Raw genomic sequence first — 26499 nt, 5'->3', positions numbered from 1 at the left:
GCTTTTGAATTTGCATTCCTGAGAGCTTTCACAGACGCCTTGATTTCAGTCTGCCTTCGCTGTTTGTTCCTCGTCGAGAGATGTCTGCTATTCTAACGGTAACACATAACAAGTGTCCATCCAGCCTCCTCCATATTGCACCCTCATCAACCTAACTGCCATGAATAAACACAATCAACATGCATCTGAAGGAGAATTTGGAGGCTTTTTCTCTCAAACCGTCCCCTGATGGGTTGTTCATCACTGTCATTATGCAGATTACAGCGTGACCGTGAATGCAGTATCGGAGCCCTTTTCCTTCTGGATTGAAATGCCGCCGTTCCCGTAACGCTGACCAAAAACACTTGTGTGTTTTTGTTCTTACAAGTCGAGCGGCGCTGATCAGTTATGGACAAACTGTCTCAAGAATATGAAATTAACGGCGTTTCATCTGCACTTGAAAGTCAAGCCTTTATTTTTAGGATCGACCTTGACAACAATATCAGAGTGTGGATGCTGCATGATCAGCTGAAGTGTCTGGAGTAATTTACCAGGTAAGTACCATGGGTTTGGTTGAGAATTTCCAGAAAAAACCTTAACCATAACAAAGTTAGATACACAAGACCGCTTTGTAAGCATTGTTATTTGTGTGCCTTTTTCAAGGTTTTTAACTCTTTTTACTTCATTTATGGGCGTCCGGGATTATGTAACACGATGACTTGCCAGAATGTGTGATTATTTCTGTCTCAAATTTAGGGCAGTTGACGTAAAAGCTTCCCTTTGCACCCCGCTCTGTGGCGCTAGAAAAGAGGAAACACAAATCGGTTTAAATCTGGGGCCCTTTCACTTGTCCATGCTTCCAGTAATGATTAAACAACAACAGGAGGCAGAGCAACAAACACGTTTTGGCTGAATTTGGATAAACTGAAGTTGGACATTGAAGTAAGCAGACATACAGTATACCACAGGGACCGGTCTTCCATAGCAACCAAACTAAAGGTAATTATGAATTCTGGATTCTCTACCAGATACACTGAAATGCAAATAATGGTGTCCTGCAATCTGATGTGTGCTGTAAAGTGAATGAATGTGTACTTTATAAAAGCTGTTCTGGCAGATGTTTAAAATGATTCACCTTTACCTCTCTGCAAGCAACATCCTGTTTGACAGGAAGTTCATTAGCGGCAGGTTGGAATATTATTGTATATAAAGAACAAATTTCTGGCTCTTAAAAAAAAAACATTTTTGTCATTGTTATGTAGCTAAAATACCAAATTTAAGAAGGTATATAATTTGTGTAGATAAGGACTCCCAATTGCTATTAATTGCGAACATTTTTACAGATATAAATCATTAAAGGTGCAATATGTAACTTTTTAGCAAGAATTTATTAGTTCAGTGGGAATATATAGGACTTCTAGATTGGCAATTTGTAGATTTTATGTAAAACACAAGCCCATTAGGTCTAATGATTTCAAAAGCAAATGTAAACTCATGACTTGCTGCCATTCCTTGTGTCAAGAGCTCCGTCTCTTTTTGTTCAGAGGCCGTAGAAAAGGTTGTATGGTGCAAATTTACCAGTGCCAGTCCAGAAGGGTTTCAAGAGAATTTGCACGCTCACCTTTAAAGCGTTCTGAATAAGAGTTTTGGTATAGTATTATATTATGTTATTATATTCACCTCGCTGCAAGCAACATCCTGTCTAACAGGAAGTTCGTTAACGGCAGGTTGGAAAGTCATTAAAGCTCATTCCTGGCTTATAAATACATATATTTCTCATTTGTAGACATATGGTACTACCAAATTTAAGAATGAATGTGATTTGTGTGGATGAGGACTATAAAACTATCAAACACAGACACCTTTATACATATAAATCACAAGTTTCCAGAGTGGTTTCAATAAAACCTGCATGCATCATCTTAAAATCTTTTCAAAATAAAGTTTCATATCGACCCGGATCAGGAGGGACAAACCTTCCTATGAGGTTCCGCCGATGACGGTGAATGTCTTTTTCTGTTTATAGTTTACTCCTCTCTGCACTAATATTACTTCAAGTACTTAATGCTGCATTGAGTCTGGCAGCATCCCTTGTTTCCTGGTGTCACTTTGACAACATCCTGTCATGGGGGGCCTGTTTGAGAGATCACAATGACACAGCGGGAAAATCTTTAAAGTTCCTCATGTGCTACTTCCTCATCTTTTAGTCACCTGATATTATTTACAATATAAGAAGAAAAAACCCTGTGAACTTCTCTAATCTTACATCACGGGAATGCTGTTTTCAGAGCGGTGCGTGCGGGGGTTTGGGTCTGGGGAGGGGGAAAACCGTGTGGAAGAATGAGCTATACGACGTGTGTAAAAGGACCTCATGGGACAATGAGTCATAACCAAAATGACTGGGTAGAATATTTTCCTCAAAGAATGTGTGTCACAAATAATCATAGAGAGCAAAAGAAAAAAAAAAGTTTCAGATAAATGGTTAATTTTGGGATTCAAGGCTAATTAAAACTTCAAGAGCGGATTTTAAAGGCTTCGCATGTCTTTTCATTTTTAATGAAAGATGAGCCCGGCTGAAAGAATGTGTATCATCGGTGTGTAGCTGTGACGTGCGCACTGTCACACTGATGGTGTGTGTGCAGAGGACGGGGTGTAGAGAGAGCAGTGTGCAGCGTAGTGGAAGTGTGCAGCAGTACTTTGACATTAAGGTTTCTGCGATTGGAGAACTCGCAGTGACTGACGTCTGAGTCACGGCATACCAGCAATGTCATATAGAAACCGGCAATGTATGACACGCATCTCGAATAATTCAGGACTTTTTTGCTGTCTAATTATAATTTGTGGGGGCACTGGTTGCATTTTCCAGAAGGAAATACAAAGTATGAGCATTGCCTTTTGAAGAAGTGGGTGTAAACAGCACCATCTTGTGGTTAATCTTGAAATGACAGCCTGAATTTGATTTAAATTTCCAAAGAAGTTCATCATGTCATGGAATGTAACCGCATGAATCAGGATGTCATTTTGAGGCACTTGTGCTTTATTTGAGTATTTCCATTTTCAAGTAATTTTTACTTCCACTCAACTACATTTAGGAGGCAAATATCATTATTTTAATCAATTTATCTGATGGCTTTAGTTACAAGTTTCTTTGCAGATTTCATCAGAGCCAAAGGAGTGCTTTTTTCAATTAATAATAAATAAATAATTGTATTGGCAATTGGAAGGGGAAAAAAGTGATACTGATTCTCAGAAAAATTATTGTTAATTAATTCTTTTATGGGTTAATTTAACTTTGACCAAAGTTATTTTTAATATCTTTTTTCCTCACATTTGAGTACTTTTTTACAAAACTGGCAGTAGCTTCCCCTTAAAGGTGCAATATGTCAGAATTATATATAAAAAAAAAAAAAGTCAAGTTATCAGCAGAATGTAAAGAAATGAAGGTGTTGACAACATGTGAAAGACTTCTATAGATTCTGCTGAAAAGAAAGTTATATATAGAAACACTGTGTAGAATTTGGCATTTTTGTGTGATTTGCCCCCCCCCCCCCCCCCCCAGTTTCAACACCACTGTCATAAATATAAAAATCCCGGGTCTGTAACAATTCATCGGATCTAATGTAGGTGCTGACCACAAACAAAGCTCTACGTTTCATCATAACACTGTTCTGTGTTGAAGTCTTGTATGGTGAAGTAAACATGTATGTAACACTGTGTTCCTTCCCTCTCCCTGAAGTTACACGGTGCAGAAACAGGTGATGGGGGACCGGAGTGTCTAAGGCAGAGACACCATTCACCCTGTTACAAGACACTGTACCATCAACGAGTCACCACGCTTTAAGGTAGCATGCTAACCAGCTAGCCCTGCGTCGCTTTGTACCTCAACATGTGATGGTTCAATAGTAAACTATACCAACACTCTCCCCCTGGTGCGCTGAGCTTCCAGTCTGGGCAGAGTCAGCTAACAGAGCTGCTAACTTTGTTTGAATTCTACACGTGGCCAATTCTTACACACTGCACTGTATGAAACAACAACAGTGTTGTTAAAGTACCCAGAGGCATACTTGAGTAAAAGTAAAGATAACGTGTGAAAATATTAGTGTGGTAAAAGTGACAGTCACCCCTATCAACAGTACTTGAGTAGAAGTCTTAAAGTATGTGATATAAAAATATTTTGTACTTAAGTACTGAAAGTGCACTTTAAAGTAAACTATAATACTGTATATTTACATGTATGTATGCACTGTGTACTGTGGGCCAAGCGATAATCAGCCTGGACGGTTATCGGATCCAATATTCCGGATTTTTCCACTGAACGAAATCAGTGTTACGTTGTTGTGTTTTTATCCTACTGCTGCTAACATTGTTTTGTTCTGATGCAGCATTCAATCTGTGAAGTAACTAGTGACCAGAGCTAAAACTTAAGTACCATATCTGCCTCTAAAATGTAGTGGAGTGGAAGTATAAAGTAACAGTAGATCGAAAAACTCAAGTAAAGTACCTCAAACTTGAGTAAATGTACTTAGTTACATCCCGTCAATGAATAATGATACTTCTACAACTAATAATAGTAGTCAGCCATGAAAACATTTGGTCATATCAGTATTTCAGTTGGCATTTGTAGCAGTCTGATGCACAGACATGTGTGGCGGTGGGCTGGAGGCAGTAATGTGCCAGAAGAATGTAAACATTGTCTGCTCTGAGGCCTCACTTCAAAGTGAGCCTGTGGTAACCTCCGCTCAGCGGTGGCGCGCACCCCTGACCAATGAAAAGTGAAAGTGAATGCTCATCCACGGTCTGCAGCCTCTTCCCGAAACCACTCTTTGAAGTCGCAAAATGGATATGATTGACTTGTGAGGTAGACCCGTATATAGAATAGAAATGAATAGAATCCTATTTGACAACGCACAGGCACATGCTGTCCGTGTTTCTTCCACAGTTTAAGCGTAATGGTATTGTGATGTCGTATGTAAGCATATCAAAGCTCCCCCTGTGCTCTGCCTATGGTTGGTTTCTCTCAGCGCAATAGACCAGAAGGACTACAGTACATTAACTTAAGTCATGCTGGCTATTTAAGCAGCTAGAAAATCTATGTAACTTAAGTATGTGATCATATATGTCACAGTTCCAGGACACTCAAATGTCGAATTATATGTATATTTCAGTAAAGATATGAACTTAAAACAAGGAGAATGACTGGATTAAAACCAAGTATCACTGTTAATACAGATGAGATCTTTTATAGAAAATATTGTAAATGTCATATATAAAAGAATAAGTTATAGTGTTGAATATGGAACTTTATATTCAATTATAAATAAAACTACTGATATTAAAAATAATACTTACGTAAAAGTATTCTTCTCAAATGCTACCTACTGTAGTTTAGCGCTTTTTTGTCTGTATGTCAGCGGTTTCACTGGTTTACTGGCTACAAAATTGCAGGTGAATATTAATTCAAATTGTACTCACTAATGAATTATAACTTCAAGTAAGTGAACCGATTACATGGTGTAATGTTTGCTTAAATCTGAGTAAAATACAGACTTACTCATAAAAAGTAAAGTTCCTAAAAATGACTTGACTACACTGACTTGAGTGGACGTAATTGGATATTATTAATGAAGTTTGATTGAAACTGTGAGTTTTGGGACAGTTTTCTTGTTTCCTTAATGGTGTTTCGGATAAACCTGATTTCAAACAATGTAAATGTAAAAGTTGAAGTTGAACCCAAGTAAAGGTTGATTCCTCACATTTTCCCCCATCCACTGGATTGGTCTGTTTTATAGGTTTAAATAAAACATTATCCACATGCAGTGCCGTTTAACTCGAGCGCTACCTGAACAATCACTTTCCACTCACTTTGTTTTTGACTGACTCTTTGTCCAGTACTTGTTGCATCTTGAACTTTTGTAGTGAATAGTGAAGTTAATTTCCCCATTGTGGGATAAATAAATTCTAATCTAAAATCTAACCTGATCTAATCTACAGGTGTTAGGGTTTAACCAATTTGCCAATCATCCAGTTTGTAGGACTATATTATATGTACTCTGAACACAATAGTTCTTCTTTATGACCCATTGCCCCTTCTTATACACACTTAAAGGAACTTTTAACTGGTAATGAAATGGTGCCAATTTAGTACTGATCCCTCTATATGACCTGCATAAGAAAATGAGACCATCAGTGAGAAGACTGGCTTTTTCCATATACTCATAGTTGTTCGTTAAGGTGCAATATGTAAAAATTAGTTCTAACCATTCTAAATGTCATTATAAATAACAGTTTCGACATCTATGTATTGTGTTGCAAGTATATCTAATGAAGTAAGCATGCTAACCAGCTAGCCCCTAGCCACATTGTGCATCAATAGGGGGTCGCCCGATGTAGGTGATGCATCCTAGATACAGCTGAATTAAAAAAAGAAAAAGAGTATTTTAGTTTATGTATTGTGTATTATCATGCATATGTGATAGAAGATCCTTGCACCCTCTCTTAATTTAGACTTCAGCATCCAGTGTAGCTCATTATGATTTCATGCAAGTAACACAGAGTCAAACTGAAGTGACATAATGAAATATAAAATTAGCTGGCTCGTATCTAACCCCTGTTTAAGTGATCGGAATCAGAACAACAGTGGAGGAACAGTGAAACCACACTGGTTTAAAATGCAATCCTAAATGGCGACCTCAGCCCCTCACACACACTGAACACACTCTGTAATAATGACATTGTGTGAGGGGTGTATGTTAAGAAGACTTTGCCGGTGTGATCAGTGATATAGAGGCTGGATCTCCTGCGTGTCTGAGCTCTTCATCATTATCTCGGCTCGCTGACTCATTTCTCGAACACAGGGAACAAAACTCTCGCGGTGGCCTTGTACCCGACGCGACGGGACGCCAGGAGGGACAATAAGAGAGAATTAGCGGTATAAAAAAGCAAATAAATAGGTGCTTCAGTACATGACAGCCCAGCAACAAAGCCCACTGTGGATGAGAGGGCGAGCGAGAGAGATAAAGAGAAAGAAGGCCGAGAGAGAGGCCTTGATGAAAATAAATAGTGGAGCTCAAAGGGAGGCAAGGGTTGAGCGGATTGGAGGTGATGATGAGTGGAGAGCTGTACAAAGTAGCACATCTATGGGAAAGGTTTTAATGAGGCAGACGTCGGAGTGTGTGTGTGTGTGTGTGTGTGTTTTCTCATCTGTGACACAGACAGTCAGAAAATCCTCGCCAATGATATTCCAAACTTCCTGTCTCCACTTGGGTGGGTGAGGATTTGTGTAAGTGTGCAACATGAACGGACAGACAGACAGACTGACCGAATGACAGATGTAAAAGGGGCACCATGTAGTTTTTGCAGAGGAAATTTAAACTGTATATATTTACAAATATTAATGAGGCTATAATACAATCTCAGAAATATATATATTTGTTTCATAAGTGAATAAACAAGCTGTTCTCAGAGGAAAATCAGGCCCCCAGAGCACTGTATGAAGCTAGAAAAGGTGGCAGGGTCCGCCAAATATAAACAAAGTAAAGCAGCATTAAATTTTGTCGTCCTTTAAGGTTAGTTTGTTGGTTCTTTTAGTCTGTTCAGAGAGTAGAGAGAGAGACACGTAAAAGATATTAAGTAAAGCAAATAAAGCTGCACAACTTTTTGGCTTCGATACAGGATGATAAGTGGATTAAACTGAAGGTTCGACGGATGTAAAATAAAAATGTAACCATGTGTTCTGAGGAGGGTTTTACTGAGGATGACAGATGTACCCTGACTACTGCACAGAATCATGTTTGTGTGTTTTTCTGGTCCAGCTGTCAAAAACACCTGCTCACGTGGGACTGAGGGAACATTTCGACACTGAACTTCCACACTCACAGTACACGGCTCAGAAAGATCATGGCTGTTGTCTTCCGTTAGTGCATGTACTGCTTGTCTCCAGTGTTAGCTGTTATATATTCCCATTAGCATAAGTCACCGGATAGCTACAGCCACTGGACAATAACTTTGATAACAATAGCAACAATAACACATCTGTAATTCTATTTCGTTAAACCACAAAGTTCCCTGTCTTCTGATTATTGTCTAATTTATTTAAATACTGTCACTGATGTGTCACTGATGACAAATGAACAGGCTGGATCCCCGAGACTGTGAATCAGGCCTGCAGCCGGACGTAAAGAAGCGTGAACACCACAGCACTGTTGACTGTTGCTCCGAGGTGTAGTGTATCTGTTGACCCTGCCTGCAGAGCCGCAGGAGGCCTTCAGTTCTACTGTCAGCTCTCAGTTGGGATTGGAAGGAAGACAAACAAATCCACATAAATGACAATATAAAGAACACATGTCGAACAACCAGGGAATCATGAGGTGGTGGTATCATGAGTTCGGGACATCACAGTCACACAGCAAGTGGCCATACAGCAGACAATCGATAATGAGCCACGTTAACTACGGTAGGCTAATTCACCTGAGACTCTCAGGGCCAGGTGTAGGTCTTGATCTACAAGAGTCATGTCCTCAAGGTGGCTTGCTGAAACACATCCTTCATTTTGAGTCCCCGACGAAGTGAAATAATATCAAATAGAACACCCGGCTAGTCCGTAGGAGCGTCAGTATGACAATTAATTCTCTCATTAATGGCCCTGATGGCGTTCATGAAAGGTGCAGATCACAGAAAGCCCACGGTTTGGTGGATATTGTGAAATAAAGACGGACAAAACAATGGATGCAGAACAAACACAAAAAGAAATATAAAGTGTTGTAATGGACAACCACTGACTGATACTATGACAATCATGAAGGCTGTGATTTACATTTGGTCTCCACTACCTGACGATGCATAATATGTACTCTTAAGATTATAGCATAGTTTTAACATTGTATAATTCATTCTGTACTTGCAACAATGAGATCATGGATACAGAAGGATTTAATGCTAGGTGTATCCATCCAATAACTTACAAAATAATGCAGATTCTTCGACTACATTGACTGAATTTATAAACCACTAATAAGTTCAGATTCAGCTTGCACTTCTAGCCAGTCAAAGACAACTGGAAGGCAGCCGCCTTTTCAAATGCCGGCAACAGTGGATTAATATTTCAACACACATTACGTGAGGTAATGAACAGGTTCAAATTGAAGTTCTGCTGTTCACTGTTCATACCAGATTGTTGATTTGTGGGTTTTCAAGTAAACCAAATTTTAATCTATTTATTTATTTATTTTTTATTTACACTGATGATAAGTGATGAGGAGTGAGTGGTTAACCTTAAGTTTTTACAAATACGCTGTGTTCACCATTCAAACCAGAGCTCACATAGGTCCTAAACCCAGGGTATCTATCAAACAATACAATGTGTGTTAATTAAGTTTTTCTCCTCTCCTCAGCCGGTGGTCTTTTTCCGATCAAGTGTTTTATATAAGGATGCTCTGCATCGCCGAAAAATGTGAGAACTTTATTTGAATGTGGGAAAAACAAATGGCAGCTAAAAAATGTATCGAGCAATAATCACATTCAGTCAATACAATCAGACAAAACACTCTCAAAATGTTAAAAATAGAAGAAAAAATAAGAAAAAATATATGCATAACATTCAAATATAATCCCTGCAGGTACGCATCTCCCTCTAAACCTGCACCATTTCACCTAAATACACACTATGTGGGTTAACAATGAAGCATGCGTGACTATGTGACAAAAGCCCAGTTGAGTGGCATTCCCATACCCATAAAACACTCTTCGTGTGTTAAGCCAGCTAATTGCTATTTAAGAAAGATGCCTTGCCCGTGGGCTAACAGAGAAGCTCACAAACCACGGACAAAGCCCCGGGCCAAACCCACACAGATGAACCACTTGTTCCAGATGAGCGTTCTCGCAGGAATGCAGCTAGGTGGACAAAACCCTTTCTCTACGTTTTACAAATAAAAACCTGTTTTCTCATGCCCGCTCCACGTCATCAACACATTGTAACTCAGTGCCAAGCAAAATATTGCAGCAATGCCGGCGACAGAATAGAGGCAATTAAACACTGTTTGCACCATGCTTGGACAGCCAGGCAGACATGTGCCTCGCCAATTAACCTCCTGCATAAGGAGGAGAGAGAAGCAGATGGAAGGGAGAGGCAGAAACTACAGTCGAATCACACGCATACCTTCTCTTTGTGTTCAATCAGTTCTGCATTGTAGCAAATGTATGAGACTCCTTTTTTGCATGTATTCTCCATTAGTACTCCAGTGGCAGTGACAGCTAATTTGCGCTCAAATGTTTTAATTTAGATATGAAGTACTTACTTACTTTTCATACTTGCGCCCCCTCGGCTCCCCCTGGGACCTTCGGCTATTGACGACTACTCCCCAGCTCGCTGTGGCCCATCACCTTTATTTCAGCCCTCAACAAGGAAATTAAGTGGTGTGTTTTAATTTGTATCACCGCGCCGGTGATGCTCAAGGCGAGGAACGTCTTCTGAAAGTTAAAAAAAAAAAAAAAAAAAAGAAAGAGCACAAAGTCTGAATTTCAAGTTAATTAAAAAGCATGAAGCAAATCACTGCATGCGATGCATGCAATGGAAATTATAATGTTATCTGTACTGTCTACTCTCTATTTTTTTTTTATTTCTCCTAATTCTAGACATGAGCCTCTTTTGCACATTCAGTGGCAAAAGAAGAGGAAAATAACATTTATGTTTTTTTGATTAGCACCAGATAAAGTAACTTTTTTCATAGCGGAATGTACACAAGAGGAGCCAGTGAAGACACTGTTTTTTAAGTCTGATCTAAAGTGTTTTCTCTCCTGTGTTCATGACCTGAGATCTGGTGAGAAAAACAGGTTTGGGCAGGACAATCTTTTAAAGCTCCTCAATATCCAGAGTACATTTTTCTTGGGTGAAACCAATGATTTATTTATTTTTCTAGGAGAAACAAACCTAAATTCACTTACCGCTCAGGCCTTCCGTATAAACGAAAGATATTACAGTTCTTATGAAATGGATATTTGCAGCAATATTTTTCCAAATAAAATTTCATTTGATTATTTACATGCATCAACTGATTCAGGTTAAAGCCACCGCCTCCGTGAGGAAGGCTTTGATTCGGCACGTGCTGCTTGTTGTTAATTCGGTCACTGCAATAATCAGATTTTTCCTTCCATTCGCTCCGTGATGGAAATACTGACATTTCAAAGACATACAAACTCAAGCCAAATCCAATGAGGAGCCATTTATTAATTTTCACAAACCCCAGCATGATACTGCGAAGAGACTTGAGGGAATCCTCTGGAAAATGGATCATTGCCAAACACAGAAATAGCTTAATGTGAAATACTGCACTCAGAAAGTTCTCTAATCTGATGGCAGACACTGAGGCTCCTTATAGGAGAAAGTTACAAAGGGTTCATGTCCTTCGGGTGCCAGTTGATGTCACTTCAAGGCCAAAGTAAAAGACTCTGCTATAGATGAAGACAGAGAGCACACGTACATAGATAGCGTGGACATGGCAGGCCGTGCTGTGACTAAAATGTGCTAATGGGTTGAAAAATCGGCAAAGTGTTCTTTAATGTTTTTAATAAGAAACTGTCCCGCTTTCAAGATTAGCAACCAGTCAAACCGTTGTAATCAGCTCTAGTCTCAAGCTGTCTGAAGTAACTGGTGGAACACAGTGTTCACTAATGAACATAAATGCATCCAAGCGTGGAAATTCACTAGTACACACAGACACAACCACATTCACCTGTGCCTCTCCCTCCTGGCTTCTCTTTTCCCCATCCTGAACAAGAAATCCAAGAATAAATGATGATTTAATAAGGATAATACGACGATTCAATATACCGATTCATTATTATTTCCTCTTTTATCTACTTAGATCCAGTTCCGGATTGTCTGAAATGTTCCCGTCGTGCTCCGGCCCAGACAACCAGTGGATGACCCGTCAAGGAGATGACGGACAGGGTTCATATGACTCTGGACCGCATCCACATAGCTGGCCTCAGTTCTGCAACCCTTGGCCCAGCAGCGCCGTTCAGCATTCACGCTCTCAGAGTCCCTACGGTGGAGCCTACACCAGAGCACAAACCCCTTACTGGCGCAAACACCCAAACACATGGAAGGTATGTGGACACAATAGATTGTTACGGTAACACTGCGACTCAGAATCACAGCTTTATCAGTGAATCAACAAGAGTAAGATTCCCCAGCCGTGCTAGCAGCTTGGTTATACTCTCAGCATGCTAACATTCTCACAATTTGTCGACATACAGATGTTTAGCATACACTGTTTATCGTGCGGAACATCTTGGCGGCTTAATGGTTTTCATGCCTGTCTGTTATTTTTGTTTGGTGGTTGGTTTGTCTGTCAACAGGATTGCACAAATACTGCTTGACAGATTTCCACAAAACTTGGATGGAGGTTTGGTCTCAGCCCAGATAACTTTTGGTGAACATCTGGATAAAAGGGATGACTCTGAATTTTTTTTTTTAATGTCAGTACGTGTCACCGCTTTGCTAACTTCAACAGCTCTCTCTACTATCTATTTGTTGTGCCATTGTTGCATGACTCCCCTTTTGTTCACTCTATTAACATTAAGTATCCAGACAAAGAGCTGTGATCACAATGCAACAACCCCCCCACCCCCCCCCGAATTTTCTCATTCACACAACCCCTTATAATAGCCCATACATCACTCCAGGTATATAATCACTAAGCATTCAGGTTAAAACAATTTTGTCACATGTACTGTAATTACTGAGCTCCCACAAATGCGTCAGCTTTCATAAATGTAAAAGCCAAACAAGGTTGTAAACACAGCGGGCCTCCTCTGGGGAACCTCCTTCTGCTATCTGCATGTAAACAACATCAATGACATATTGTTGTAGAGGCCTTTGAACAAGAGGTTAACATAACAGGCCTGTGACAGTGAATATTTCTGCTTACTTGCTGGATATTTTATCAATATTACCTCGCTTTTCTTGTGGCTTACCGTATGTGCGTGACCATCTGCCGCTGATACATACTGGCCTGATTGTGACCATATTGCTGTTGTTCACACACGTCGGGAACCATCTGAATGAACTCTGTGTTTTAGGGGTCATTTCTTTGGAATTCTCTCTCTGGGGATTGTAGCACCATTGTCCAGACAACTAAGAGCCCCACACAATGTGCGAAGAGATCACTGAGCCATAACTGGCTCCTGCAATTACTGTATGCCACTGGATGTATGCATACCCTGTGTATTCATGTGCTCTTGCATATATGTGCGTTTTTTTTTTTTTTTTTAGATTGCAGAAGATTGCAGACATCATTTGGGATTTTCAGAAAAATCTGATCTATTTTCCTGCTTTGCTTTGATGCAAACGTGAGGCTGAATTTTGGATGCTTGGGATGCACTGGGGCTATTGTGAAAGGAGCCAAATGACTCCCAGATCGACCGTCTCTCAGGTTTTGGTGGAGGGAATTTTCTGGAAGGGAGATATGAATCAGACTATTAGAGGAGAAGGAACAGAAAACATCCCTACATCAGATGGATGACTAATATACTTCAAAGCATTGTTGCAGTATGTTTCTCACATCTGCAGGGGGCCTTTCATGTGCTAAAGTTGCTCTGGTGCTCAAGTGGGTACGGGTGTTTGTGTTGGCTTGCGAGTCGACTACTGCCTCAGTGTATGAGCTGCCCCACGTCATTACCTGAGGAAGACAGGTTAGGTGCAGGTGAAGATGAGGGGGAGGATTCCTTCCTCAAATAAAGAGAAGGCTATATGATCAAATAGACATCTTATCTTTTTTTGCAATAATCCAGGAGGGGATTGAAAACATGTTGCAACAATATTAGGATAGGTTAATTATGGATATTTTCAGTATTTAGATGTATAACAACTTGTTGGAAATTCAGGGCTCTGTTTGCTATCTAGCGTTAGCAAACTTAGGTTTTGCTAGTGAGCATCAGCAACCTTAGCGCTCGCATCATTAGCCAGCAAACTAAAACAGACTATTCGATGATGACGATGAAGGTGGCGGGATATGGAATGCCACATTTAGTGGTTGAATGCTGTCAATAAGACTGTAAACTACGATTTTTTGTTTATTCTCTACTCTCCTCATGACCATACATCTCATTAAAGACCTGCCTGCTGGTTTTATTCAGTCATTCTTTTTCACAAGGCTCACAGCAAAATTGTAGTTCTACACCCTGTAGGTTCAAAATTGCTTGGTATAAGATATTTTCCGTCCACTATATTAAATTGCCCAAACAGTGTCGTGTTAGACCAACAGTATGTTCCACATCCAAATCTACTATGTTCTGAAGCTGCTCTCACATAGGCTACAACATTATGAGTAACACTACAACTAAAGGCTTGTTTGTCTAATATCCATGGCAGAGCCTGTGAGTCATGGTGGAAACAGACACTTCAGTGTGTTGCCGGGTGGTGAATGAACCCATGCGAAAAATTTCCACAAATTCAGCTGGCCAGCTTGTACACACTGTGGCAATCAAAGACATATGCAGTGGTGGCAACTCATTTTGTGTGTCCAAAACACTCAATTCAACCCTACAACAAAGCAAATGACTGAGCCGCATTGCAAAACCCTTTCCTGGCCCTCAGAGTCCAGTCAGATATTCAATGATTTGCTTAAAAAAACATTTCAGTGGAGCAGATGTTGGCGGAAAACAGAGACTTGGACCTCAACCCTGAGGGTCATATTTTGGTTTATACCACCCTGCTTTACCGATGTCATGCAGGGAGAGACGTGAGAAGGTGGAGCTACACTTGCTGCTAATGCAGAGATGGAAAAAGAAGGAGAGAAACCAAATACGTTGGGGTTGTCGTGAAGAAAGAATGAGGAAAATTGCAAACATTTAGGTGGGAAGGTGAAGGAAAGGGGAAAAGAGAGCCGAGACTTGGCCAAAATTGGTACAACGGAAGAGGGGAGAAGTTATCAAAGGAATGCGTGAGACGGGGTTTGGGAACAGAAAAAATAGGAGGGTGTCAACGCAGCAGGGACACTAGCAAGCCAAAGCATGGGAGAGCAGCGGTGATTGGTCTGGACCACCCATCTGGACTGGCTGAGCGCCTGAGCTGGCTGGACTGCAGTTTGCTCGCTGGACTGGGTGCATGGATGAATGAACTGAGGGATGGAGACAGACTGAAGTCCTGTGTAGTGATCCAGAGGGGACAATGTGCTGGAAACATTAAATATGTCAATGGAAAACACACATGCTATCATCAGCAACTGCATGCAATCAAGGTCCACAGAGGATCTTCATGTGTTGCTCACATCCAAGGGGTGTTACAGTTCTCCCAATTTGACGTTCAGTGTTAAGGTCATGACTGTATTTTTCTCAGTACTGACAGCTGTGCAATTGTTACTTGCTGCTTGTTTACTACAATTGTTAGATTATCGCATCTAGATTTGTAAAGATCAACAGATAATTGGTTTTATGTCCGGACAACTGTCATTTACATTTTCAGATTGACTTCATCTATGTGGCTTTTTGCAGGTTTGGGTTATGAAAAGTTCAAATAACACTCCATACAACAAATCCAGAATTCAGCAATGAGGGCTCTCAACAATAAACAACAGAAGCGAGAAATTCAGTTTGTTCCAAAGTTCGGTTTGTCAAATCTGTCCAGAGTAAACCCTCTTCCCAAACAAATCAATTAAGGATCTCTGGCAATGTTATCAGCTCTGTTCAGCTCACTTCTTCCTCCATCGCTTCCAACATGATGCTTCCGAAATGACCTCTTACATACCGGTATGTTAAATGTTAGTGAGTAAACCAACACAAAAAGGAACAATACTGATGCTAAAGTAAAAGTTATCCTTAGTTACAATCTGTTAACAGCTTATGATGCGAATGTTAACACCTCATTCATATATTAGCCATCATGAGATTTTCTGGAAGTGGGCAGAGAGTGAGAAATTAGATTGATGTATATTTGCTTATTAGATCTGTCAAAAAAGGTATTTATTCCATTGCAGTTAACAGTTTGGAGGCGTTTCTTTTTAGTGCAGGCAGACACTACACAGTCAGATTTACACAGCACACTGTAAATGAAATTAGCTAATCAAATGAGGCTTCAGACTTAAATTGTGTTTTCTGTGTGACCAGGGGGACAACAGTCTTACTGTTTTTCCTCAGTTCACCCCTATAAACACACAGCTATATTTGGGTTATTTTCTGTAGCTACAGTAAGAAGCTAATGAAGAAGGCTTTTTTTAAGTTATTGGCATTAAACTGTCATTAATGTGTAAAGGAAACATTGTTGTCTTTGTATAACATATAATACTCTGATCCCTAACAAATCCCTTGCAGCACAGAGCTATCACAGAGCTGTCAACATGTTTTGTGAGCATGAATTAGCTCGCAGTTGCTCGGGTAAAAAGCTTGCACTCCACTTTTCCCAAGAAAACAGAAAAATCAGCAATTAGAGACGTTCGCTGGAAATATATTCCGTGGCCTCAAAAAGGAAATCAAATAAAGTTGTCGTCGTGGAAAAGTGATGGGCTCACCACTCTCACGGCTATATTAACTTAAATGTTTTTTGTCATTATCAAATTTAAGTATGGAGCCTGGCCTGATACAGACTTAGAAATCTGATTTTAGATCGGTGGAAATGAACAACAAACAACAAATAAATTTCCGACACTATTACAACCAGCTTTTCAAGTAGCCTATGACATAAATTTCAATTTCAATTTTTATATGATTAGATGATGAAATTGCCATCATTTGGAGAGATTTTCTCAGAGGTCTTTTCCCTGTCCTCTTCTGTTATGGCAAGGTTATCTAAGACACTAATAGGATTAGTCAGAAATGCCCTCCAAATGTTCGATTCTGTAGTGTCTCAAGCTGGACGTAACTCCATTCCAACAACACACATACACACACACACACATCATCACCCTCCCAGCTCACCCTTGACCTCCTCCTACACCGATTGTTCTTAAAACAGCAGAGATCAAGCCACTGGACTGTTTCAATAATTGACACACAGAACAAAATCACAGACCACTTCTGGATGAAACATTATCCCTCTAGGTTAGGTAGTGTTTAGGGGGGGGGGGGTTCAAGGCCACCAAGATAGCTATTCACAGCATCCAGAGAAATGGAGAGACCTCCGGGGAAGACATTGTGAGGTGTTGGTATGAGACTTGGTATGACACCCCTGGGAAGAATGGTGATTAGGAATGAAGAGGACCGACCACACTTTAGGGCCTTTGTTACCATCTAGTTATTTGCGCAGAAACATTTTCGTGGCACTGACTAATGCTATCTCTATGGTGAACAAGTAAAGATGTTGCATTTAGGAACAATCTTGTTCTTGCTTTTGCTTGAATTCTACTTTTGCACGAATGCCATAAACATCTCTAATCATATTCAGAGCGATGGGTCAGTTCTTTGGTCTGCTGCTTGGTTTTCTGCTGCTTTGGGAGTCACTCTTCCTCTGGAGGAGCTCTTCGCGGCCAAATGTCTCTGGGCTGGGCAGAACGGAGAGGCGGCAGCCCTTCTACCCTACTCTTCGGCTCAAAGGTGCGGTGTACCTTTGAGCCGAAGAGGTTGGTGTGTTAACCAGGGAAACTACAGATTACAATCCGCTACTGGCTGTTTGTGTGTAGGGTCAATATATTATTGATAAATTGAGCATGACAGTGATGCTCACAGAAGTTGTGTCAGGTTTAGTTTTTTACTAGATGACTTTGTTTTCCTGGAGCCCTCCACTTTGGCAAAACCATGAAAATGAATGAGGGGGCTGCTGATGTCTAAATGTCTAAATATGGCCAAAGTCTGCTTCTTTATCTCCATCTTTCCCTTTTCAATTGGTATAGATACAGTCAGTGAGGACTAATGAACCCCTGATTGATTTTGCCATTAGTGCATCCAGTGTTTGTACATGTTTGAGGATTTTTTCTTTTTTAGTTCATAACTTGCCTTTTTGTTACTTGGCTTTTTCTTACTTGGCTTTTTTTTTTTTTTTTTCCTAAAGCTATATTGCTCTGCATGTGTTGTTTAACTATGACAGTTAATGTTCTATTTTTGTAAAGTGTGCTTTACAAAAATAGAACATTAACTGCTCTTATAGTGATGCTTGAAATCTTACGAATTAGTTCTGTAGAATAAGTGTTCAAGTGATTAGGTTTCGTGTGGATAAGATGAAGCAGTAAAGCGATCAGTGACATAGCAAAAGGCCATTGTCTCAGTGTGTTAAGAGACAATGACTGTTAGTAATTATCTTTACAACGTGGGCCACTCTTATCTGTCCCCATCTCCTTTACATTTACACCTTTCCTACCAGAATGGGTTTAAGTCCTGTGGCAGCGTTTGTGACCATGGCCCTGAAGGCATTTATTAGTTTTTATGGAGGTTTATTGCACTTGGTTGGCAAGATTCTGAATGCCACACACTGTCTGTAACTATAACTGGCAGAAAATGGAAACATCCGTTGCATACACACCATTTCAGCTAAACAGGAAGAACACAGAAGCTGCCAGTTTTTCTAACTTTAGAGCTTTCACACATTATTCCAAGATTGTTGTATCCAGCTGGTTACGCAAGATTAATTTGCATGTTTTGTCATGTTACACACCTCAAATGATTTTCTAACAAGATAACAGAGTTGCAATGGGAATCTGGCATTATGAACAACACCAGGCTTCACCTTTTATTCAACGATCTTGTTGAATAGTAAACTTTCTGAAAAAAACCCCACAATTTCCTGCAGTAAGCAGCTGAATGTCAATCTTTTTGACTCTGATAAAGACATAGTAGTGTTGACACGTTGGTCTGTTCGCACTATTGAATGTTGAAAATCAATGTGTGTGCTCTAGTCTCTACTAGTCTGCTTCCTTTTGTCCCTTGAAGATATACTGTCCTGTAAGTCCTCTTACTTAAGGATTAATATCACCTCTGTAAGTTCTGGTTGATAGTGTGGATTAGTATATACCCAATATTAGATATATGAAGACTTCCCGTATAAAAATAGCTGGTTTTGACGCCACAAATAATGTTGGAAAATGCCTTTGGCAGCCACGATGGCTAAAAGAAAGATACAATTGTCAACATGACTACTGATTGCCACATAATCACATTAGACCACACCCCTTGACTAAATAAATTTTATCTATTAGACTAATAAATGAACTTGACAGCAACATTGGACTAAAATTAGAAGTCTCATGGACTGTCCAACCTGGATGGATAGTAACACCACATACCACATAACTGCAAAGTCCACGGTTTGATCACTGGGACCTTTGTTGCATGTCATACCCTTCTCTCCTCCCTTGTTTTCTGCCATGCCTCTTCACTACTGAGTGTCAGATGAATGTAAAAAAATGCCCCAATGTTTTATTTTTGTTTTTTTTACAAGCAAAGAAACAGCTACCTATTTGTTTTCCATTGCTCCTTGCTAATTAACAAGAGGAGGGATCAAACGTTTGAAAAGAGACTTGTTTACATCAGAGTGTTATTGAATCTAGGTATTTGCCTCCCAGGTACTGTTTTCAAAACTTAACTGGCTGTTGGAATCCGTCATGACCACAAGTTACTCTCTGGCCTGAGAACAATAAAATTAGATTAAACCATCCTAAATCTATCTATTCATTTGCAGTTATAGATCATCATCACTGTTGGTACTAAAGTCAGTTTACTGTAGTGCCTTGGTCAACAACATACATGTGGCTGTTGAAGCAACCCCACTGTACTTTCAATCCTTAGATTCACTGATGCCATCTTTCACCACTGGGTGCCACTTCCTCTGGTAGTGATGCCATCAGGGCTAAACCCATGCACCGAATACAGCCATTCATCCAACTTCCAACCATTCAACCCTGGACGTCACTGGGGCCCCTGCATAGTCCATAGCCTTGATAAGATTAATGCAATAGATGGAGCAGGTGTCTGCCAAAATTCCAGTCCTATTTAAACCTCCAGGCCCATACCGGCAACCTAATCCTATTAGGCCTAATTGAGTGAAGTCGACAGTCTTTTTCAGTTAAACTAAGTTCACGCACTAATAGGATTCAAAAGGGGGCAAAAAAAAGGGTACAATGTGTAGAGAGTAGTAGAGTTAGTGTGTGGCTGGGGAAGTGGACAGCGTGCATCAGGCAGCGAGTTAGCAGGGACTGTGTGTTGGGACCAGCAGAGGCTTCCCGCTGGGAAGAGGGAGGTAGTAGGCTGGAGGTCTCCCCGGAGGCTAGATAAGCTCAGAGGGGGGAACAAGAACAACATAATTGGTATTCGGGAACCCCTAGTGTGTTTGTGTGTGTGTGTGTGTGTGTCTATACATTTATGAATTGTAACAACCTGTGTGATGTCCTGGTGTATCTAACTGAAAGAGAGGATTTTGTAGCAACAAGTAGCAAGTGTATAATATCATATTTATGTGCATGGTTGCATGTGCTGTATGCATGAAAACAGTCATGTAACTTCACTATAACGTCACAGCAAACAGTAGAAGAGCAATGTTATGCAAAGGTATATCAGTTTACCAACATTGACCTATTTCACATATATGTATCGGCATGTTAAAAGGCAAGGTTTTGCTCTTCAGGTGTGCCCATGGGACCTTATTTCAGTCAAAGAGTTAAGTGAGTATTTAATTTTGCCATTAATTAAAAATCTGATGTTTTTCAATTTAAAAGATAGTTTTGCAAGTCAAGAAAGACTGTCATGATATTAATTAGTTTTGTGTAAAACTACACAGCGAACTACACCACCTCAGTCAATACACTGTACATAACCAGCCCAACACAGAAAAGTATTAATAAAGGTAGGTCTGGTCATATTGACAGCTGCAGTTATGCCAAAGGAGACTTTGTCAGTTCTGAAAATCAGCTTATATACAGAACCAGCCTCATCAAGTTTCGGTTATGAGTTTCTGTGAGCATTAAATGTATGTATATATATATATATATATATATATATATATATATATGTATATATATATATATATATATATATATATATATATATATATATATATATATACATATATGTGTGTGTGTGTATGTGTGTGTGTGTATACATTTTGACATTTTGCATTTCGCCCGACTAAACAAAGTACAAGGTCATGTGTATATGTCAAACGAGGAATGTGATTTAGGAATAGGCTTTAACAATGTTTGCAAGTGGTTGTAATTGGTAGAGAGAGAGTTGGTATGTTTCTGCAGAAGCCAAGCACACATAGATCAAACTTTATTTGGCTTTCTATGGGGAAAAAAGAGCCAAACTAGCACTTTCTGCGAAAATCACTTCCTTGTTATTTATACTAGGATATGCACATGTATAACAAACTTCCTGTTAAGACAGATATGATCAGGATAATGATCTGCAGCACAACTTCCTCAAGCCAGAAGTTGGCAAGTAACACCAGGTTAGGCCTCACAAAAAGTTTGTCACCTCATTGAATCCTCTGTTTTTGGCCTGTGGCTACTACATAATCTTATCAGGGTCCTTTGTTAAAATCCCTCCCCTCTTTGTATCGTGCTGAAAGACAAGATGAGCAGTCGTGATAGGCAATGCTTCAAACACACACACACACACACACACACACACACACCAAATTAAGGAGGTCAGATCGGGACACAGTGTTTAGCCAGTGGCGTCAGTGACGCAGACGTGGCCTGGGGACCTAACCTTTCAAGGCTGCAAATGACCAGAGGTACAGCATTGGACTCCCTTTGAAGAAAACACATCCAAACGGATTTAAAGACAAAAGGTTAGCATAGGTTTTCAGTGATCTTAAATGGCCTCCAGGGACAAATACCCAACAAAGGGACTCAAGAGGCAATTGACATCTAGCTGGAAGTGATAAAGCAGATGTAATTTAGGTTCTTAAAGCAATGACACTGAGTTAACAGATTAATGATTGTTTTATTATTATAGGCTTCAGATTTATCACAGCACTGTTAATTTCAGCACCTGATTTTATTTTCCTACTTTCCACAATCATGGCTCAGATGAAGGGAGCTCTAAACAGCCCGACAGCTAATTAAACCATTATATGTTGTCTATTCTCCTAATCATGTTAAAGATGAGTTGCCCTCATGGACGTTTCCTAATCTCATTACATTTCTCCCATTCTTCTGATATCACTTTGAGAATGGCACTGTCTTTGTTTTTTGTATTTTCATGGAGTCTCGGGTAAATGTCGGCCTGTTTTTTTATCCTCAGAGGCAGTCTGCACAACCAGTTCTCAGAACTACAGAAAAGTGGACTGCAAAGTTGAAACATGAATATGCATATCACATCATATGTCTAAAGAACAAAGGCTGTATATTGTTTATCCTGCATCTATTTCCTTGCTTAAGATAAGAGCAAGACATTTAGTAAAAAAAAAAAAAAAGTCAAAGAGCCAGCAACTCACAATCTTCATCCTAAACTAAGTAATGCGTTTCCAATGGCCCGTTAAAACTGGCTCAGACTGTGAAAAATCAAGAGGCACAAACTCGTTTCTGCAGTTATGGGAACTCTGAAAAACAAGACTCCTTTCAGTTTGAAGACCAATGTTTCAAATAGAGGAGACAAGAATAACAAAAACAACACAACAACAAACAAGTAATGTTAACTATTACTACCTTTGCCTCGATAATCAAAAAGGAGAGACTGTAATCATGATCATGATTTTCAAATATCAAACTTTTTTTGTTCAAGGCAAAACTTGACACTCATGTGCTATCCTGACGAGAGTTAGATGAGAAGATATCACTCTACACACAATTAATGAAGCTACAGACGGAAGCCTTTAGCTTAGCTTAGTTAAGCTTAGTATGGCTAAGAGACAGAAAACAGTGGAAACAGCTGGCTTGCTTTTATTAAAGACATAGCTTGACTCTTATTTATTGGGTTCACCAGAGTTAGCTGAGACGACTGATACCACTCCCAACTCTGCACACTAAACATGAAGCTGTGGAAAGCTGCCTTTAGCTCAGCTTAGCTCAGCTCAAAGGCAGAAAACAAGGGAAACAGCCAGCCTTCCTTTGTCCGAAAGTTTAAAAAAAAAAAAGAAAAATGTATGCTTACCAAGAGTCACCAATGAACTTTTTAAATATTGCTTGTTTAAACTGTACAAAAAAACCAAATCATTAAAAACAACCATCTGTGGTTTTGGGGAGTTTAGCGTGGCACCACTGAGCTAACCGGGGGCTGGTTAAGATGCGTATTTAGTATACATAAAAGTGGTATCAATCATCTCAAATAAATCTCAAATCTCAAAATGTCAAATTTTCCTTTTGGAAAACTACAGAAGAAAATCACTGTTCATATACCAATGCTTAAAAAAACTTTTAAAAGGCAATACCCTGCTCTAAATACATCCAGTTAAAGCTGTTTTAGTGTTTTTAGTAGCCTCATAGATGTGCGTGTGGCCAAAGAAACACATCGAAGTGCAGACTTGTTGATTGAAAATGCTAATTCATAATGCGAAGAAGTGGCTTGAGGTCTACAAAGTTCTGATCTGAGCTGGAGCTTAACCTTAGAAGACCTTAACTGTCCTGAGAGATCCTCGCCAAAATACTACGTATTTGTTTGTGTGTGTGTGTGTGTGTGTGTGAGAGAGAGAGAGAGAGAGAGAGAGAGAGAGAGAGAGAGAGAGAGAGAGAGAGAGAGAGAGAGAAGAGAGAGAGGGAGAGGGATTCCAGTGATGGAGACTGAAGTAAAAGTCAGGAGAGAAAGAAAAAAATAGAGACAGAGCTTAGCGAAAAAAAAAAAAAATCAAAGAATTGGAATAATTGGCATAATTCAAGGTGGCTGGGCACAGTCAGGGGGAGTGTCAGTGTTGGGCGAATCTTTTGCCATCCTCAAAGAGAGACGGTCTGCACAATTAGCCACACGAACTCTGACCCCGCTCAGAATAATTAATGAATAACAGAGGGGATAAAGACAAAAGGCGCAGAGCGGTCTGGTTGAGTGGCGAGCGAGGGTAATACATCAAAGAATGCCGTTAATTGGCCCTGTGGCTTTCATTCTTTGCCCTATTTCTTTCAATTCATTGACTCAAAATAATGGGTTCAGGTTCATTATCAACAGGTCGTAAGCCCTGGGAGTGCCAAAATTCAACAGGAGAGTCAGGGGTATGCGTGAGCGAGTGTGTGTCGGCTTGCCAGCGCATGTGTACTGAAATGTGTGTGTGTGTGATGGCTTAGCTTTCGCCTGGCCCTCCAAAGTCCTGACGACATCAATTCCACAAGGGAAAACTAAGAGTTGTATAGTTGGGTTGAGGGGAGAGCAACAGGCCGCAATCATACAGATTTTTTTTTTAAATCGTGCAAGAGCATAGAAACACAATTTTTATCGTGGGTGTTTTTGTGAATGCTACAAGTGTTGCCACGATGCTGGAATATAACTGGTACGGACAGGTAAGTGGAACCGACACACCTACTCCTGCTATGATGCTTCCACAACAAGATGATGGTTGTACAACGCACGGCATACAATAATCAACTCATTATCCAATGTTGCAGACTTCCAAGTATATTTCCATGACTTCAAATCAAATTTCCAAACAATAGGTTCCTGTCATGAGTTTGCATCCTTTAGATAAAGGGCGCCATTGTGTCAGATAGCTGTAAAACAGACTATGACGACTCAAAAATGAGGAAGGCACCCATGTCAAATGTTGGGCTGAGTTACTGTATATTTAAAGGGCATTTGAGTCAATCAAATTCAAAAGGGTATCAAAACAGTTCTACCCTGAAATCCCTGTTTGATTTGAATTGAAGCACAGCGCTTACTTGATTTAAAAACTGATGACGTAATGAGCAAGGAATTATTGCAGTAGTTACAGTACTTGCCAACCTTTCTTATGACTACAAATGCTTGAAAATGATATAATATGTTTTATAATATCTTAAACATGGAAATAAATGAATACAGTTAAAATTAAAATATTACATAATTATATAAACTTATTTTGGGAGGGGATGGGGTAAGGGGCTAACTATTTTTGGGGGTTATTAAGTTTTATTATGTCTATCTAATAAAATTTTGATCTTTTTGTTCAGTTACAAAAAACATGCATCTCCAGATTTGTTGGTTAAGGGCTGTAAATCGTCCACCTTGCAGACTTGACTTGCACTGTCAATTTTGAAGTTGACTTTACTTTAAAAAAGTCAGTCAACTGATTCCTAAAGTTACAAAGCAAAGTGGAAAATTAAGCGCTTTATAACAGCTTAATATTATTACTCTACCTTGACATAATCTGTTTCTTCGAGTGTAAGATCACTTTATTAGGTTTTACAGTGTACACTATTCAAAACCCAATTGCATTGTTTTACTGAACAGATGTGATTTGCGGAATTTACAGCAACACATTAAACATTATCATACACTGTAAAATCTGAAACACTCCCTCAAGATTACTTCAAAGTAAAGTTGACTAATAATTTTAGAATGTTAAAAGTGTTTAGTTCTTACAACTTATGTTAAAGTCCTTTGACCTTATAAGAGGCTTGCTACCATTAATAATACATTATAAGAGTTAATAGCACAATAGAATAATTCACAAATGTATTATTGTTATATGACACTTAAAACTACTTATTAGAAACTTGTTAACAGTTCATAGAGTGCTTATCAATGTTAATAACATTTAATAAAGCTATATTAGGGTTAATAAAAGCATTATTATTGGTTATAAGACACTTACAAGAAACTGGTTTAGAAGTAGTAGAGTGCTTATCATTTTCAATATGATGCTTATCAACATTAATATTACTACACAAGGGTAAATGATAGCATAATTAATGCATTGATTTTTGGTTGATAATACACTTGTAAATACTTACTAGAAACTTGTTAAAAACAACCGAAAAAGGAAGCTTTAAGTGTGTCTCATAATTGTTTTTAATGCTATATCCAACTTAAATTTAATTAACCAATTGCCCTTGATAATCTCTATTTTAATGTAAAGTCAACATTTAAAATGTAAAGTGTAGACAAACACAACTGATAAAAAAGCTTAATTTTTTAAATCATACATTTGGTAAAACTATGAAAAATGAAAAGGAACAAAATTTCAAACTTTACTTGATGTTGATGTTCTGGCCTATAATCATTCCCGAATAATAAATAAAGTCGAATAGTTAAACAGAAGTTCCTTATAACACCTATTACAGTCTGAACATGTCATTGAGTCTTTACCTTTCACATTTTCACACCTCTTGCCAGCATTCTCATTAGCCCTTTGGGATAGCATCTGGAAGGGTTTAAGGATTTATGAACTCAAGGTCTGTTATGTATTTACTATTAACCCTTTAAATCCTACTACCTTGTATGATACCAGGTATTGGGATTAAAAAAAGGCAGGTCCTGGCGAAAAACCTCAGGTCATGTGAAATCACTCCCGCTCACGTACAGAACCAGACACGGCATGAAAGAGCGAGGGTTGGGGTTGGAGGGGTGGCTAACTCAATAACCGTAACTTTGTCTACTCCCAACACGTGATTTTGTGAGAAATACCTCAGCGCTTGTTACACAAGCTGAAATATTCCAGCCACCCCCCTGGCTGACCACAACACGGTTCTCTCTCTC

The 26499-nt window shown here is 39.4% G+C and overlaps 1 protein-coding gene across 4 annotated transcripts in view; it reads left to right on the top strand.

Annotated features, from left to right (window-relative positions):
- Positions 1 to 865: 865 nt before the first annotated feature.
- The window catches only part of tfec (transcription factor EC), a 51693-nt gene continuing 26059 nt past the window's right edge, over positions 866 to 26499 (top strand). For all 4 annotated transcript variants that reach the window (XM_030439295.1, XM_030439292.1, XM_030439291.1 and 1 more), the window contains exons 1-2: positions 866 to 978; positions 11838 to 12081. In XM_030439295.1, the coding sequence (XP_030295155.1) occupies positions 11860 to 12081 (222 nt within the window). In that variant the 5' untranslated portion in view covers positions 866 to 978; positions 11838 to 11859. The remainder of the gene's footprint in view (positions 979 to 11837; positions 12082 to 26499) is intronic.

The sequence above is a fragment of the Sparus aurata genome, chromosome 14 (genome assembly GCF_900880675.1).
Source record: "Sparus aurata chromosome 14, fSpaAur1.1, whole genome shotgun sequence".
Classification (NCBI taxonomy): Eukaryota; Metazoa; Chordata; class Actinopteri; order Spariformes; family Sparidae; genus Sparus; species Sparus aurata.
This window is presented reverse-complemented; position numbering and strand designations above follow the sequence as displayed.